Raw genomic sequence first — 18,405 nt, 5'->3', positions numbered from 1 at the left:
AACTACTGCAACTCAGATATACAGATCTGAAACAGCCCTCAGGGCCTATACCAGTGACTACTGACCGCTGTGGGTCAAGGGATTGAAACCCTTTCTTCCCTCACGGTTGGGTCAAGGGGTTTTATACCCTTTCTTCCCTCTCAAATGGGTCAAGGGATTTTATACCCTTTCTTCCCTCTCGGTTATGTTCTTGGGTCAAGGGATTTGATACCCTTTCTTCCCAAAACACAACCCACTGGCATCGCATCAAAGATGCCGTACATTAAGCCTGGTTCAGCACATTTCTCATCAAGAAACGCAAAACAGGATCCATGCACAAAAGGATTAATCATATACCACACTAGGGCAAAGACACTAGGGTAAAGCACAACTCTATCTATTATATGACAGTACATATCTATACATTACATCACAAACTAATCCTTTAATTTACATCATGTCCACTACTCTATTACATACATACATCCATGCATAACTTTACTCTTTACTCTTGCTGACTCTGACTTCCCATAGCTCCCTCTGTACCTGCAAAACTGGGGTTAAGGGAATGGGATGAGCTACTACAGCCCAGTGAGTAGAAATAGTAAAACAGTTCACTAAGTACATGCGTTCATGAAATGCGTCACTACACAAACATTTCACATCTCGGATTAGACATGACCTCAAACTCCCTCTGTCGGTGCCCGACCCCTATGGACTCCCAGGTCACTACATGGACTAGCGCTCGGCCCCTCCTATGGAGCTCCCACAGGTCTTATCTAGCCATAACAGATCGTGGGCTATTGAAGTCGCCTGGGTCCAATCCCCATCAACAATAACTAATGCAATGCAACATATTCGTGTCTACTAATGCAATCAACCTATTGCATACTCATGATACTCATGATGCATAAAACATGCTAAAAAGCATTTAACTTTTCATATTAAAAGATTAGGTTTAGTTCCACTCACCTCTGGCAGACGCTGACTGACTCTGTAACAGCTATCACTGATAAACACCTCGGTCCCTCGGGTCCAATCCTACATGGAGGACTCAAATGAGGCACCAAACATACTCTAACCAACTCATAAACAACTCTCCAAAAACCCCCTAAAACACCCTAGAACAATCATAGAAATCATGCAAAGGAAGGCTGAACAGGGTACCTTCGGCGGCACCTTCGGCGGCCGAATGCTCCCTCCAGAGCCGAACCTCGGGCATGTTCGGCGGCATCTTCGGCGGCCGAACCTCTCCTCCAGAGCCAAAAGTCTAAACTTTCGGGGGCAAGCTCAACCAAGCTTAGGCAGCCGAAGCCACCTCCTCACATGTTCGGCGGCCGAACCATCCTTCGGCTGCCGAACCTGAGTTCATCCAGAACCCAGCTTCGTGCACAACATGCTTCCCAAACCTTCCAAACCCTCACCACATGCAGCCAACCTCTCTCACACATGCATAACTCATACAACAAGCATATAGGAGCTTAAGACAACTTAAACTCCGACAAACAAACTCATCAAGCAAACATAAAGCATAAAGGGTCCATAAACCCTAATATGCATAACCATGCAAACTCATGCATAAACTCCATTTTTCCTTCATAAAACTCCTGTAAAACATCATTAAAACTAAGGATCTACACTTACCTCTTATAGAATAAAGGCTGGTGTGATCCAAACTTAGAGCTATGGAGGATCTAAGCTCCAAACTCTCCAAAACCTTGCTCAAAGTACAAAACCGTCAAAACAAGGATAAAACTCACTTAACTTTGAAAGATTTAATGAAAAACTATGAAAACCATCAAAGAGGAACAAGAACTCACCTCTGGTAGTGAAAAGGAAGCAAAACTGATCCATTTCACCGACTGAGGACCTTTTATAGGCGGCTGACCGCCTCAGCTTCGGTGGCCAAACCTGCATGCAAAACCATGCAACGTTCGGCAGCCGAACTTTTCCTTCGGCGGGCGAAACCATGCAAGGTTCGGCGGCCGAACTTGCCCTTCGGCGGCCGAACTTGCACTTTGTCCCCTTTGGTCTTTTCCTTCTCTAAAACCCAATTCCTTCACTCAAAACTATAAAAACACGTTACAAACATTTTGAAAAACATCGTTTAACCCTTCTAGAGGCCTCTGACATCCTCAAATTCCAGATTCCAACGGGGATTCCGCCAGAAAATAAGAATTCCGATGCCGACTAGAATTCCAACGGGAATTCCGTCAGAAAATAAGAATTCCGATGCCGGCGTCTAACCGGGTATTACAGTTGGGATTTAAGAAATTGCATGAGTTCAATTTATCTATGTTAGGGAAGCACGCATGGGGAATTTTCATTAGAGATAATTCATTGGTGGTAAGAACTCTCAAGGCCAAGTATTTTCTGTTTAGCTCTTTTTTAGATTTGGAGATTGGGAGTAATCCAAGCTACTTGTTGAGAAGTTTGTGGGAGAGTAAGAAGTTGATTGTGTCAGGTTCTCTCAAAAGAGTTGGACATAGTAGAAGCATTTTGATTTGGGAGGATCCATGGGTGCCATTAAATTTAAATGGTAAGGTTTCTACTCCTCAATAGATAGATTGTGATGTGTTTTTAGTTTCTGATCTCATTCAACAGGGATGCTGAAAAAGAGATTTGATTCTGTCTATATTTAATCAGGTTGATACTCATAATATATTGTCTATCCCTTTGAGTATCACTGGGCAAGCAGATAATTGGGTATGAAAATTTGAGAAATGTGGATTCTATTCGGTTCGAAGTGCTTATAGATTCTTGACACAGACTACTCACTTGAGTTGCTCAATTGCGGTTAGATCAATGTGGAAGAAACTCTGGCATATTCCGGCTCCACCGAAGGTTTTGAATTTGATATGGCGGGCTTGCCTTAATGCTATTCCATGCTTGGTTAATTTAACTCGTAGGAATGTCAAAGTCAGTGAGTCTTGTCCTGTCTGCTCTTGTCAAAGTGAAACAATAATACATGCTTTGGTTACTTGTCCTTTTGCCCGTGATTGTTGGATGATGACTGAATCTAGTTGGCTCTTCCCCCATATGCAGTTGTTTAGTAATTGGTTTGTTCAGGTATGCAATTTAGTTTTTGTTTCTACTTTACACATGGTGGTTATAGTAGTTTAGGCTTTATGGGAGAGTAGAAATGCTGTGGTATGGAAGCAGAAAATGTGTCCACCTCATGTTGTGATTAGGCGTGCAAAGTCTCTTTTTCAATAATGGGAGGCGGCTAGAAGGTGCAGGGAGTTGGTTGTTGATGCTCTGGTTTGCGTTCAATTGGAAAAAGCCACCTATTGGAAGTTTTAAGCTAAATATTAATGCTGCATTATTCCTACATCAGGCTATGAGAGTGGGTTGTGTCTTAAGGGGATAGAATGGTGAGTTTATTGCAGCACGTCAATAACGAATTCTTGGTAATTTTGATATTTCTACGGCTGAGGCCATGGCTTTTAGGGAAACTTTAAATTGGCTCAAGGATGGTGGTTGGTCTTCGGTTATTGTGGAGTCAGACACTCAACTTTTAGTTCGAGCTGTAACTGATCCCAATTATTAGGATTTGTCATCATTTAGTAGTTTTATTTTTTATTATAAGTCACTTATCTCAGAGATGATTTCTATTTCTATTAACTTTATTCGCTTGCTCAAGCTAACCATGGTATTTCGGGCCTGATTAAGATTTTTTTTCTTACTTTCTGATTGTATTTTTGAGTTGATCGCTCTTGAAACTTAATGAAACTTACATTTTTTAATAAAAAATAAGAGAGAAATTAAATCAAATTGAATCACACTTATTCAGTTTGATTTAAAATTGAGCCTAATAAAAAAATATTATATAATTCTTTAAAATCAAATAAAGATTTCACAATCTTATAATGAATTTTACAATTGAAATTCTTTTAAATAAATGTAAAAATTTAATAATGGCAGTAGAATTTACAATAGTGCAATGAGCTAGAATCTAAGAGCTTCTCTATCGAAAACCTAGCAGCAAAAGAGTTAGTAAATATAGGAAAACCAATGAAGTAGAATCCACGTTGGTGTACTCTATCCTCTTACCCATATAAGCCCGAACAAAGAAGAATTAATGTTGATGAAGTTGGTACGGGTCAGCAGTATTCGGTTCAAATCGAAAAAATCGATCGAATCGAATCGATTTAAAAATTTGGTTTGGTTTTTTATACATTTCAGTTCGGTTTGGTTTTTAATTTCAAAATTTTCGGTTATTTCGGTTCTGTTCGGTTTTGATAAGAAAAAACTGAAAAAACTGAACCGAACCGATTAGTGATAATAATATATTTTTTCAATAATATAGAGAAATTAAATCATATTAATATTAAAATATTTTAATTAAATTTTAAAATATTAAAAATAAAGTGTTAAAAATAAAAAATTATTAAAAATCGTAACCGATCAAACCGAACCGATTCGAACCGAATCAGACCGGTTCGATTCGATTCGGTTTCTGACCAAAATCGGTTCGGTTCGGTTTTCATAAACACTAAAATTTCGATTTTCAATTTATTCGGTTTGATTCGATTTTGAACCAAACCGACCGAATGCTCACCCTTAAAAGTTGCTGACTATCGGAAATGCAACAACTCAATGCAGTTCGATTTTTAGTGAGATAAAAATCGAGATTGCCATTAAAATAGTAATTAATCATGGTAAAACTATTAGTTTTATATATATTTTTTTCACTTAATATATTGCTATTTTCTTTTTTTTTTTAAAAAAAGGGAAATAAGAATAATGTAAACTCCATTTACATCAGCTGCTTAATTAGTTGTGCAGTGTAAAATCAATAGCATTTGTATGATTGTTTTTTGTAAGGCTAATTGTGCATGAGGTTAACAGCTTAGCTAGGGTCTCTATAATCCAATTTTTAGATTAATTTTTTAAATTAAATAAAAAAATTTAATCTAATCGTTTTAAAATAAAAAAAAATTAAAACCCAAGTGTACCTAATTTAATAAAATCAAAATTACAAAAATTTTTTTTTTTTGGGAATATATTAAAATAATTTTACATGTTATATGGACATAATTTTTCTGATGACTATATCGTTTTTTCTCTTATCAAAATAATCATCATATTTAACTTCTAGAAAATAAATAATTTATTTTCCACAAAAATCATTAATGACAATTTTTATTTAAGTTTAATAAGAATATAAGAATTAAAGCGATTAAAATATATAATAATTAATATTTTCTCTATCTTATTATTTTAAAATTTTATTATTTATCTTTTTTATATTACAATTATATATAAATTAACTATTATAATTATATTTTATTTTATTTTATTTCTAAAATAATTTTTTATTAATTATTATTTTTTTAAAATAAATATAAATATCTCTTAATATTTATAATAAAATTTAATATTTTTAAGATTTGTATAATTAAAAAAGTTAGTAAAAAAACTATATTTCTTAAGGTACATATGGTAACGTTATACAATTTCTATTTTTTTAAAATTAAAAACAGTTTTTTAATTTTTGTTATTTACTTTTTAAAAATTATTTTTTAAAAATTATTTGAATAAAAATAAGTTTATATTTATATAAAAGTAGGTAACAAAATATTTTTTAAATATAATATAAATAATTTTATAAATCATTGTACATAAAAATAAGTATTAAATTATTTTATAATATTATAATAAAAAATTATTATTTAGTTCTATGATTTAGAAAAATTTATTAGTTAGTGAATCGATTTTGAATATATTAAAATATTTTTGAGATTTTAAAAGTATAGTGATTAAATTTTCCATTAATTTTAACTATTATATATATAAAAGTAAAAAATTATTATTTAATTTGATTAATTATTTAATTTAAAAATTATATTAAAATATTTTTAAAATTTTAAAAGATATACTAATTAATTTTTCATTAATTTTTCCTATCGAAAAAAATTTTATTTTAAAAAAATATTAAAATAAATTTAAAATATTCTCAATAAAAAAAATTACTTAGAATATTTTTATAAAATTAAGACATCAACTTATGAATTTTCTTTTATTATAAAAATTAAATAATAAAATATTTAACTATTGAAATAATAGAAAGAATAATTAATATATTTTAAATATTTTAAAAATATTTTAATATATTTTTAAAAAATTAATGGATCAACTAACAATATCACTTCAACTAAATAATAATTTTTTTTAAAAAAATTTAAAATATTCAAAAAAAATAATTAATTAATATTTTTATAAAATTGAGAGATCGATTAATAATTTTTTTATATTATAAAAATGAAAAAGTAAAATATTTAAACACTAAAACTAATAGAAAGATTAATTAATATATTTATTAAAATTTCAAACACTTTTTAATATATTTTTTAAATTTAATAAATTAATTAATAATTTTTCATAATATAAAAAATTAAATAATAAAATTTTCTTACAATAATAAAATAAAAATATATTTTATAAATTAATTAAATAAATATATATTTAAAAAAATAAATTGGATAGATAAAGATAAAATTTTAACATTGTTAATAATAATCTGATAAGAATTAGAAAATAAATATAATAAAATGATAGAACCTGTAACCAGAAAATTTTTGTAGTTTTCCAATTTTTAATTTTTTAATTTTAAAATAGTTTTTAACAAGTAATAAAAAAAACAATACATCAATCACTGAACAAAGTTTTAATAAATAAAAAATAAAAAATCACAATGAAAATGAATGAATCCTTAATATATATAAAAAATAAAATAAATAAAAATTAAGAAAAAAGTAATTAATTAAGAAAAAATAAAATAATAATTATAATAAATATATTTTGACTACTAAAATGAGAAGTATTGAATAAAGATGATTGTTGTTAATAAATCAATTGACTTAAAATATTTAATATTTATATATATTTATATTTTAATTTAATTTTTTTAATTTTACTTTAATCGACTTAATTTTTATACTTTAATACAATAATAATAATATAACGCAAAATGTTTACATTTTGATGTAATAATAATATAAAATTTTTTTTACTACGCAAAATTAAAATTTAAAATCTCACAATCTCTATAAACAACTTTAATATCCAATACTATTTAAGATTTTTTTTTTTAGAATAATCAATACTATTAAAGTTTTTTTTTTTTCAAAGAATACTATTAAAGTTGATTTGTCCTAATACAGACAATTCATAAAAAGGGTAGGTACTGGTCTTAAAAGGGAAAAAGGGGAGTTAGGTCAGTTACGAGAATTAGCAGCAATCAGCATTAAATAAAAAAAATAAAAAAAATGGCCGGAAGAATAAATAATAGGAGCGTTACAGAGGGGCAAATCTGGAAAAGCGCATGAGATTTGAGAAGAAATTAGACGTCAACTGGCCAACGGGCGTCAAACACTGTGTCAAAGTCCAACTCCCCCAAACCCACTCCCACTCGCATGCTTCCAAATTCCTTTTCGAGGTTATCACACTCGATCCCTTTTTCTTTTAAAAATTTTCAGCAAACATTCGAGAAGTTTGTCGATGCAATTGAAAAGTAAAAATTAGGATAATATATATTTTTTTAACCTCTTCATTCCCCTTCCCTTGGCTCGCAATTAAAAATTTTGCAGAAGTGTAATTTAATTAATTTTTTAATAATTTTTTATTGAAAATAAAAATTTTAATTATTGTATACTTCAAAATAATTGAGTTTATATTTTTAATGGAAAATGTTGGAATTGGTTGAGATTTAGGGATTGTATTGTTAGGTATGTATTTACTATGAAGGATCTTTGGTTTTGGTTATTGTGAAGACCACAACAACAACCACTAGCTTCTTATTTGTCCTATTGCTCTTCTCCGTTTGAAATTTTTACCATCTTTCTTGGAAAATATTTTAAATCATATAAAAAATATAAATTATTTTTAAATTAATTTCGGTATAATATAAGGATGAAAAAATTAATTTTACTATTTTTTTTAACATTCTTGAAGGACTAATTTGTAATGTACCCAATTTATATATAGAGTACAAATAAACACCGATGTACACATACACCCCCCACTACTACAATGCCCACTACAGAGTCGGTCTCCCTCTCTCCCTCTCTCTCTCTCCAACTTTCTCTTTCTGCTATAAACGACGACACACTCCACGCTGGCAAGATTCCCCCTCTGTCCTCACCTCCACCCTTTTCCTCTCCCTTATCTCTCTCCGCCTCTGCTAACCTTAACAGAAGTTTTCCCGAGAAACAAACGGACCTACAACAATCTCCATCTCTATCTTTATCTCTATCCTATCTCCGTCCCCATCCCACCTTCTCCTTCATCTCCTTCTCCTTCTTCTTCTTCTAACATCCCGGCGCTTCTCACCTACCGCAGTAATTAAATATAATATAATCAAATCCCTACTTTCCTAATTGTTTAATATTTTTGCTTGATTTAAACCAGTGTTCTTACATGGGTTGTGCCACTTCCAAGCTTGACGATCTTCCGGCGGTGGCGCTCTGCCGGGACCGCTGTGCTTTTCTTGATCAAGCTATTATCCAGCGCTATGCTCTTGCTGAAGCTCACAATGCCTATACTCACTCCTTGAGAATGATTGGTGGTTCTTTGCATCATTTTATTGAACAGGATTGTTCTGGCTCTGGTTTTGTTCCTTTATCTCCTGAGCTCAATTTGCCTCCTCAGAGAAAAGGCGATCCGAAGAGTCTCAGTGATGAAGGTACTAGTTCACCGAAGAAGGCTAACCTAGCTCACCACTCACACTCCAACTCTGGTTCCCACCTTCACTTTCACTCTGATTCTGATGACGACGACGATGATATCTCGCATCTCCATCATTCTGATCATTCCTCGCCTTTGCACGGTGTCGGCGGCGGCGGCCATATGGAGTATATGCCTTCGGAGTATATGGGTACTGAGCAGGATTCATATCCCGGAGGTGGGTTTCTACACATGAATTATATGAAGAATAAAGCGACTACGCCGTCTGTGGTGTATGAACAGAGGCCTATGACTTCAGAGACTGTCCATTTCGGTGAATCCTCCTCATCTTCTTCCTATTTTTATCCCAATAATTCGTATCCAATGAATTATTTTGGATACCCGAATTATGGTGCTGGTGGCGGTGCAATGACTAGCTATTACGGGTCTTCCATTCCTTATGGATCTTCATCTACACCGGCACCGGCGGCTTCTTCGTCAAAGACACCACCGCCACCTCCTCCACCTGCGTCAGATTGGGATTTTTTGAATGTGTTTGAGAGCCATGATAACTATTATCCTCCTTACACCCCGAGTAGGAACTCGAAGGATTTGCGGGAAGAGGAGGGAATTCCTGATTTGGAAGATGAGGATTACCAACAAGAGGTCGTGAAGGAGGTTCACGGACACGAGAAGTATGTTGATGATGGTGGAGGTGGTGCTAAGGCCAACAATTATTCGAAATCAGTGGTGATGGACGATGGAGATGCGAAGGTTGGTGGTAATAGTGAGGCCTCCCTTTATCAAACGAGAGCAAGTGTGTCACTGGATAATGAAGGACTGGAGTATGAGGTGCATGTGGTGGAGAAGAAAGTAGTTGATGATGAGAGGTCAGAGGAGCAAAAAAATGCTGGATTTAGGCGAGGAGGGGGTTTTCGAGATGTGTCTCAAGTGGCTTTTGAAATCAAGATACTATTTGAGCGAGCTTCTGATTCTGGGAAAGAAATTGCCCAGATGCTTGAAGTGGGTAGGCTTCCTTATCAGCGTAAACATGGTGGGTACAAAATGTTTATGATCCAGGAACCTTTTCTTTTTCTTTTAAAATAATGATAATGAGATTTTAATGTCAGGGAGCAATTGCCATGTCCTATTACGCTTTCTTGATCTGTGTGAGTTATCGTGTTTTTGGTGCTAGTGTCCTAATCGCTGAATTACATATTCAAATATATGATAGTTTTCATGATTAGTTATATGTATATTTTTAGCGGATTGGACTTCATTTAGCTAGAGTTTAACTTGAAATTCTTGGTCTTTCTGAAGCAGTCTCTAAGATGCTGCATGTGGTCACTCCTTCACTATCTGTAGTATCTTCACAGCCATCTACTTCCAAAAGTGCCGAGGCCTCATCTTCCACTGACAAGGCTGATCCAGCGTACTTGGAGATAGATGAAGATTTGAAGATGAGATCTAATAATCTTTCTGCCACCTTGCAGAAGTTGCATCTTTGGGAGAAGAAACTCTATAATGAAGTTAAGGTACGCTGGTTATTGTTGATGTCTAGAGCAGCTGGAACAAAGATTAGCCACCCGAATAGAATATCTAAGCTGGACATCATTTTTTTCTTTAATTAAACTATCCTCCTTATGATCTACAAGTTTCCTCTTCTATTTATCTTCTTTGTACACGCAACTGTTTTCCCCTCTTACCATTAAATCCTTTTCAAAATCCACTCCTTTTGGAAGGTAATATGTTGTCTAATTTTATATTTATGTTCATTCACCATTGCTTGCTGTAAGGTGACATATTTATCATGATTTTGCTATGGATAGCCTTTTGTTTGACATGGATTAGAATTCACATGTAAAAGTATGGTGTTTCCAGTGTCAATGTCTTTAAAAAAACATATGAGCTAAGCTCCCTTTTATACCTAATTTTTTGGGTCTTTGGGTGGCGTTTTTGCTGCGATATGGGTTCAGAACACTGAAGCAACATTGGATTCTATTATTATTATTATTATTTTTTAACTATTTCTGTTCTTAACTAGAGATACCATCATTTTGTTTTTGCAGGCTGAGGAGAAAATGCGGGTAGCACATGAGAGGAAGTGCCGAAAACTGAAGCATCTGGATGAGAGGGGTGCAGAAGTTCATAAAGTTGATGCAACTCGGACATTAATTAGGAATCTCTCCACCAAGATAAAGATTGCAATTCAGGTTGTAGACAAGATATCTGTTACAATAAACAATATTAGGGATGAAGAGCTATGGCCACAGCTAAATAAATTAATTCAGGGGTATGTTAACATTTATTGTCTTATAGCTTTTCTTTTCTTTTATTTATCCTTTTTGCTATCAATATTTTTATTTATGTTTTTGGGTGTGAATGGCACAATTAATACATTTGTGTCGAGATGTATTTAATTAATATGGTGAAATTTGTAGTTATCAATGTTTTGTGACTTATCATCTAGTTCTATGTAGAGATGTCCTTTATATTTGACATATAAATGTGATGCTTAAATATATTGCTTCAAAGCAGGGTAGGATCAATGTTTTTAGTTGACAAAAGCTGGCTCATAAGGGCAAATGAGGGATTCTAATAGAGCATCTGCTTCTAACTTGGCTACTGATCTTCAAAGCAAGAGTTTTCAAAAAAATCCTGATAAATAATCTAGCATCTTTACTTAAAGGCTGTGAAATAATATGTTCAAAATTTTTTTGCTGCTGACGGAGTCCTATGTTATGGATACCCAACATGCTAGCATTTAGGGTTTCATATTTCACCATTTGTGTGATTACATCATTAGGCTGAAATGTTGGTGCATGAGGAAGACGAGCATTTCTGGTTGTCAGGGATATTCACATATGCGAGAGAAAGATAGAGAGAGAGAGCATGATGCTTGATGGTTCTGGTTGCGCGATTCTTAAGGCAAATCTGCATGCTATTAAATGCCTAAAGTTGCTTTTCATTCTGGTTATGGGGTTAATCTTAGTGTAGGAGAGGGAGGTCTTTAATGATTCAAATTCTAGCCGACTCCTTTAAGGGTAAGCAAGTGTAATATGTATTCGGAAATAATATAGCTTCTTACTAATCATTAGGAAATATTTTTGCGTCAAATAGTTTGGTGATTGGATTTCAAGTAGGAAATTACGATAAAATAACAAATTGGTTTAAAGCTTATATGAGATTGTGCTACATCCACGGTAGTCTTTTGAGGTTTTATTATAGAACATGTTCTTAGGTGCAAATTAATAGTATGTGAGTGGAGGAAAATGCCAATTGGACCAAGAGCATTGATGCATCCTCTCTCTCTCTCACACTCACACACACACACACACACACACACACACACACACACTGGTTGAGTCATTGAGGTTGCCATCTGCTAAAGTATCCATTATTGCTATTGGGTTATGTACATATCAGACGTGTAATACCCTATGGAGCAGAGAAATAGTGAGAGAGAGATAGAAGTAGAGTGGGTTGAGAAAAGAAATAGAAAGGAGAGAAGTAACAAAGAGAATTTTTCTCCTCTTTACAATAAGTTCCTGTTTTATACTACTTAGGGTCTTATAACTGCTTTCTACAGTTACAACAGACTGAAGAGAATTCTATTCTACTACTCAACTAATCTAAAACTGCTCTATGCCTTACTCATAACAGGCTAGCAGCTCTGTGGTTGAGGGCTTGCCTTGTATTGCAGGGGTTAAAGGGTTCAAACTTTGACAATTCTGCCACCCTTAAGATAATTTCTGTGGTTAGAGTACCAAAAAAAAGGTGTCTATGTTAACTGCTAAACATCCATGTATACATTTATGACTCTTTTAAGACATGAGTAAGTTTTGGTTAAGCTTATGCATCAAATAAGGACAATATGGAAATTCAAAACCACCATCCCATTCATTACTTGTTGGAAGTACTTTTATCAAGGCAACTGGAGTTGTCTATTGGATTAACATGTTGGATGCTTTTAAAGCAGACACATTTGATATTCCCTTCCAGTTAGGTGTGGCCTGTAGTTGAGCAAATTTAAAAAAAAGTGATGCACCGAAAAGAAATATTAGGGGAGTTCATTTGAGAAGAGTTCATGTGCAAAGGGTATACGAGTGTTTGGTTAAGCTTATGCATCAAAGAAGGACAATATGGAAATTCAAAACCGCCATCCCATTCATTAGTTGTTGGAAATACTTTTATCAAGGCAAGTGGAGTTGTCTATTGGATTAACATGTTGGATGCTTTTAAAGCAGACACATTTGATATTCCCTTCCAGTTAGGTGTGGCCTGTAGTTGAGCAAATTAAAAAAAAATGATGCACCAAATAGAAATAGTAGGGGAGTTCATTTGAGAAGAGTTCATGTGCAAATTTTTAACATGCCTACTCAATTGGGACATATTTAATGTAAATTACTTTCTGAAGGAGATGAATACGAGTGTTTGTTGGATAAAAATGTAAGAGGATGTTTTCCGGTTAACATAGTAGTTTAAGTGCCTTAACAAGTAGAGAATCCTCCATTGGGCTAGTAGCGCTTTTTAGTTGAGCTTTTCCAACCCTTAATTCCTGCTTCTCCTTTTAAATTTTGGGGTTACCTCTATAAAACAAAAGGAAAGACTACCAGATCTATCTGATGTGATGTTAGGTTGTCTTCCCCCCCCCCCCCCCCTCTCTTTTGTGTTGCCTTTAATATGTTACAACGCATTTGTGACTTCCTACTTGAATGCTCATGGTTCTAGTTACGGTTGTAAATGTGTATAATTTCATTTTATTGGAAGTGATTACTAATTTGGACTTAACATGCATGCATGTGTTGTGTGTATATATATATATATATATATGTATATATGTACACACACACACACACACTCACACACACACATGTCATGTTCAAAACTTCAAATAACTTTACGGTTGAAGTTAATTCTTGGTTTTGATGGTAGTTCATCTGGTCTTCTATGTGTTCAGATTATCCAGGATGTGGAAAAGTATGCTTGAGTGCCATCAGAATCAATGCCAAGCAATCAAAGAAGCCAAAGGTTTTGGTTCTATTGGATCAGGTAAAAAGCTTGGTGATGATCACCTTAAAGCCACATTGCAGCTTGAGCATGACCTTCTTAATTGGACTTCCAGCTTCTCAAGTTGGATAGGTGCCCAGAAGGGTTATGTGAGAGCCTTGAATAGCTGGCTTGGTAAATGTCTCTTGTATGAACCAGAAGAAACACCAGATGGAATAGCTCCCTTCTCACCTGGTAGGATGGGTGCACCTCCAGTGTTTGTAATCTGCAATCAATGGGCACAAGCTATGGATACAATATCTGAAAAGGAAGTAATAGATGCCATGCGCATTTTTGCTTCAAGTGTGCTTAAGCTTTGGGAACAGGATAAATTAGAAATGCGTCAGAGAATGATGATGAATAAGGATTTGGAGAGGAAAGTTAGAAATTTAGATAGAGAGGATCAAAAGATACACAAGGAGCTTCAAGCATTAGACAAGAAAATTGTTCTTTTTGCAGGAGACAATTATAGTATGTCTGTGACAGGAAATATTGTATATCAAAGTGATACTAGCAATAGCAGTTTATGGGGAAGCCTGCAGCGCATTTTTGAGGCTATGGAGAAATTCATGGCTGATTCAACGAAAGCTTATGAGGAACTAATTCAGCGTAGTGAAGAAGAGAGGCTTTCTCGAGAGCATGAGAGAGTTTCATAGGGCTGTGTGTTGCAATTGAAATACATTATTTTCTGTCAACTGATGAACTATCATGTGCAGCTTATAGTCCCAAGAGAAATGTATGAAGTGCAGGATCTGCCAGAATCTATGATGTGGAATTAGACTGTCTCGGTATCCCTTCTTTGGTCTTGTGGCAGACCATTACCAGTTTGAAGTCTTCAACTGAGGGCGTAGACTTTGTCATGTGGTAGATGGTGATGGATCTTGATCTTGGCTTAGTGGCAAGCCATACCACTTGCTAAAATTTTGTTGGCAGATTGAATTGCGAGGGTGATGAGATGATTTCATATCTTCCCCACCAGCTGTGGCTATAATCATATTGATCCAACAAATATGGTTGTATGATATTCAATTGATAAAAAGGGGGCAATGGGAAGATGCCTATTCAAATGGCTGGTGCTTTATCTTCTGCAAAACGGATGCTGGCTAACTCATAGGATTGCGTTCAGGTATAATGTTGTTGACAATGGGGTGGCTTCTTAATGCCGTGTGGGTCATTGATATGCTATTGAGCACCAGGCTTAATGGAAGTCAGATATAACTCCAACAAATCCAAGTAGATGAGATATTTCCTCACAGTTTTGATGAGGATGTGTGCAGTTGTAGGTGGAAGGGCTGTTCAGAATGACGCAAGTCAGAGAAATGCCCAGATAGTTGATGTTCCTTTTAATTTTTCCAAAATATTTATTTATATTAATTGTTGTACAGGCCTTTTCACTGAAAAGACTTGACAATAAATAGTGTTGCTGAAAATTTGCAGAAGGTATTGATGGTGTAGATTCAGGCTGTTGAAGCTGTAGAGTTCCACAATGTTCATAAAAGCTGAAACATTCTCCTTATGGCTTTTGCCATTGCAGATCCTATTTTTGTAACCATAACACTGTTCTGAGGCTTCCCAGTGTTTTATAGCATGCTATGCAAGTACATCTACGGTGGTACTTTGTTTCCAAAGTATATTTTTTGAAGTTATTTAGGTAAATAATATTAAAAATTGATTTAAAATCACTCTTATCTATTTTATGAAACATAGAGTTGTTTTTTTTTTTTTTGTATAAATAGGCTAAGAAAATATAATAAATATTATGCTCTATGTTCATATTGTTTAATTATTAAATAATTTTAAAATTAATAAATTTTATTTTTAATGCATATTAATCAGGAAGTTTATAAATAAATTATCATACTATGGAAACGGATAAGCAAGGAAAATAAGCTTATCCGCAGAGAATAAATTTTTTGATTTAAATTAATTTAAGAATATTTTAAAATTGTAAAATCATTTTAATTATATTTTTAAATAATTTACACAATAATTTTGTTGAATAAAATTTCTTTTTCTGATAGAAATGTGTCTTTCCTTTTTCTTTTATTTCTTTCGCAAAACAGGCTTTAACTTAGGAAAAAATATAAATGGTGGAAGAGTAATAGAATAGGGTAAAAAGGCAATTATTTGGAGTAGATGTTTGAGTAGGTAGGTAGGTATAGGGATGATTGAGATGACTCCCAAATAATAATAATAATAATAATAATAGAGATCTATCTATCAGCAGATTTGTATGTACTGACAGTGATAAGGACATTTTGGTGGTAGCCACCTTAAGATTTTGCTTTTATCTTTTGGTGGATACTCTCGCTTCCTTCCCTTTGCCTGTGTTTGTAGAAACCCCCCAAAAAAAATTTTTTTTTTTAAATTTTTTTACCAAATTATTAATACTCCAACTTATAACTTGTTTTTGGAAAATACTCTCACGTTGTTTTTTTCCCAAAAAATACTTTTCACGTCGTTAATAATATTGTACGGACACAATGTTAAATATTATGGACATTATGCTCACGTGGTACTAACATTTGCGCCATGTCAAAAATTTTTCTCAGGCAAAAGCTTGAAAATACGCCTTCCGAAATTTTTTTTCAAAAAGGAAAAATTCAAGCATTAAATATTAAAAGTGAAAAATTAAAAAAATACGAAAAAGGAATGGGAGATAAGAAGAAAGAAAAAAGCAAAAGTAAAAAAGATAAATACATATAAAATTACAATTTATTAAAAAAAGTTGTACCATTTAATCCACGACAGTGGATAGTGACCGGTAAACTCAATAGTCCTATTTTAAGATTTTAAAAATACACATATTTTACCCAACAAAAATAAGTGTTTGATTATGATAAAATCTTTAACCTCAATAATTGATAATCATAATAGATAACTTCAATAACCTTAACCCCGTATTTTTCAGTTGTTTTATTGTGTTTTTTTTTATTGAATTCGATTCTCAACTGCTCGTGATGGTTCTATTCATGGCAATGATTTTTTGTTTTGGTTGGTGATTTCTACAACTTGCATTTCTATGGATTAAGAATATGGAATTAGGGTTTTAAATTGGTAAAACATAATCTTTGGTGCTAAGATGAAAGTGGCAGAGGAGAAGGACGAGGAGAGAAAAAGGGAGAGGATAGGGTATTTGGCAAAGAAATATAAGGATAACTTTGTAATTTAATAATATTTTCTCTCCTTTTATTAATGATTTTACCAGTAGATTAATAAATAATTTAAGAAAATGATCTAATAGTTCTATTTTAAAATTACGAGAGATATTTTAATTAGGTTTAACTTGGTTCTTGTTAACTTAAAACATGAAAACATCCTACAATACTTTGTACACAATCATAAAAAAAAATAAAAAAACTCATAAATGTAAGTTAGAAATCACATTATTAAACTCAAAGGGTTTTAGAGCTAATTCATTATTCATTAATACAATCAAGACTATTCTTAATATATATTCTTAAATATCTTAGGTCGTAAGATTTTAATCGATAGATCTACAATTATGAAATGAATTCTCATATGCTTAATAACACTCTTTATTTCTGAACTTTCTCCTTAAATAGCAAAATACTTTAATTTCATATTCTTTTCCACCTTTAGAGTATTTATCATTTTCAGAGAAGAATACTATTATGAAATTATCATAATAAATTCTCAATGGCTTCCTAATGGTATTGATTATTCTAAGTCTTGAGATAAAATTACACATCTATAATGCATAAATAATATCTTCAAAACATGCCCAAACTCTGCTTCTCCAGTGGATAAAACAATGAAACAATTGTTTGCACTTTTCTATGATACTACTACTTCTTTCTAATAGAAATAAATAGCTAAAAATGGATTTTTATTCTCAACACATCTAGCAAAATCTGAGTTTGAGTATCCAACCACATCTAAGTGATTAGACCTCCTAAAACAAAATCTTTAGTACCATGGAGGTATTATAAGAACTTTAACAGTGCGGTTGTCGAAACCGGTAAAAAATAACCTTCTTGGTTATCAACAATTTACAACTGCAGATAGTGGTGAAGGATCGAATCTACAGAGAATTGATTACCTATTTATTTTTCTCAATCAAGACCAAGAGAACTAATTGAAAGCATAATTGAAAGCAAGTTATTGAAAGTAGAACAAAGATAAAGTGCAAGAAAGTAAAAGGGAGTTTTGGGATTGATTTGATTAACAACTATTGAAAGCAATTAAAACAGCAAGTAATTAAAATAAAAGAGGAAATCAATATGAGAAAAGTCTAGTTGAAGATATGGATCCACTTTGGTTGTTTGAATTTGATCATTGAAACTTAGGTTTTCTTGGTTGATTCAATAGATTAGTTATGGGGGTGGAAAACGCTTCTCACCACTATGTCTCTCCTTATGATTAAATCAATTAGGGAACGTCCTCTAATCAATTACTAATTAATAAATTGTCAAGGAACGTCCTTGGGTCTTAGGCATCAAAACAATTGTCAATTGCATAAAGAATGAGAGAGATCTAACCCTAGCTACTCAAACGCATGAGATGTTGCTAGATCATGCAATTCCCTAGTTTTTACACCAAGTGTTCTTAGGTCAGAATATTTCCAGCAATTACGGACTAACAAATATCCCAACTAACAATTAATTAACTTTGCAATCAAGAATCAAGTGGCCAATTTGATCAAAACAACAAAGCAATCTTAGAATTAAGCACAATTGCATGAATATT

The 18,405-nt window shown here is 33.2% G+C and overlaps 1 protein-coding gene across 2 annotated transcripts; it reads left to right on the top strand.

Annotated features, from left to right (window-relative positions):
* The first annotated feature begins 7,993 nt into the window (after positions 1–7,993).
* Positions 7,994–15,323, top strand: LOC110625754 (nitrate regulatory gene2 protein). Of its 2 annotated transcripts, none has more exons than XM_021771378.2 (4): positions 7,994–9,700; positions 9,970–10,181; positions 10,716–10,939; positions 13,607–15,323. In XM_021771378.2, the coding sequence occupies exons 1-4, from the start codon at positions 8,401–8,403 to the stop codon at positions 14,349–14,351; spliced, it is 2,481 nt and encodes an 826-aa protein (XP_021627070.1). In that variant the 5' UTR covers positions 7,994–8,400; the 3' UTR covers positions 14,352–15,323. The 2 variants fall into 2 exon arrangements, with proteins under 2 accessions (XP_021627070.1, XP_021627069.1); XM_021771377.2 differs by having other exon boundaries at positions 9,967–10,181.
* The last annotated feature ends 3,082 nt before the right edge of the window (positions 15,324–18,405 follow it).

The sequence above is a fragment of the Manihot esculenta genome, chromosome 11 (genome assembly GCF_001659605.2).
Source record: "Manihot esculenta cultivar AM560-2 chromosome 11, M.esculenta_v8, whole genome shotgun sequence".
In the NCBI taxonomy this organism is placed as follows: Eukaryota; Viridiplantae; Streptophyta; class Magnoliopsida; order Malpighiales; family Euphorbiaceae; genus Manihot; species Manihot esculenta.
Note: the sequence above shows the minus strand (reverse complement) of the source record. Positions and strands in the feature narration are given on the sequence as shown.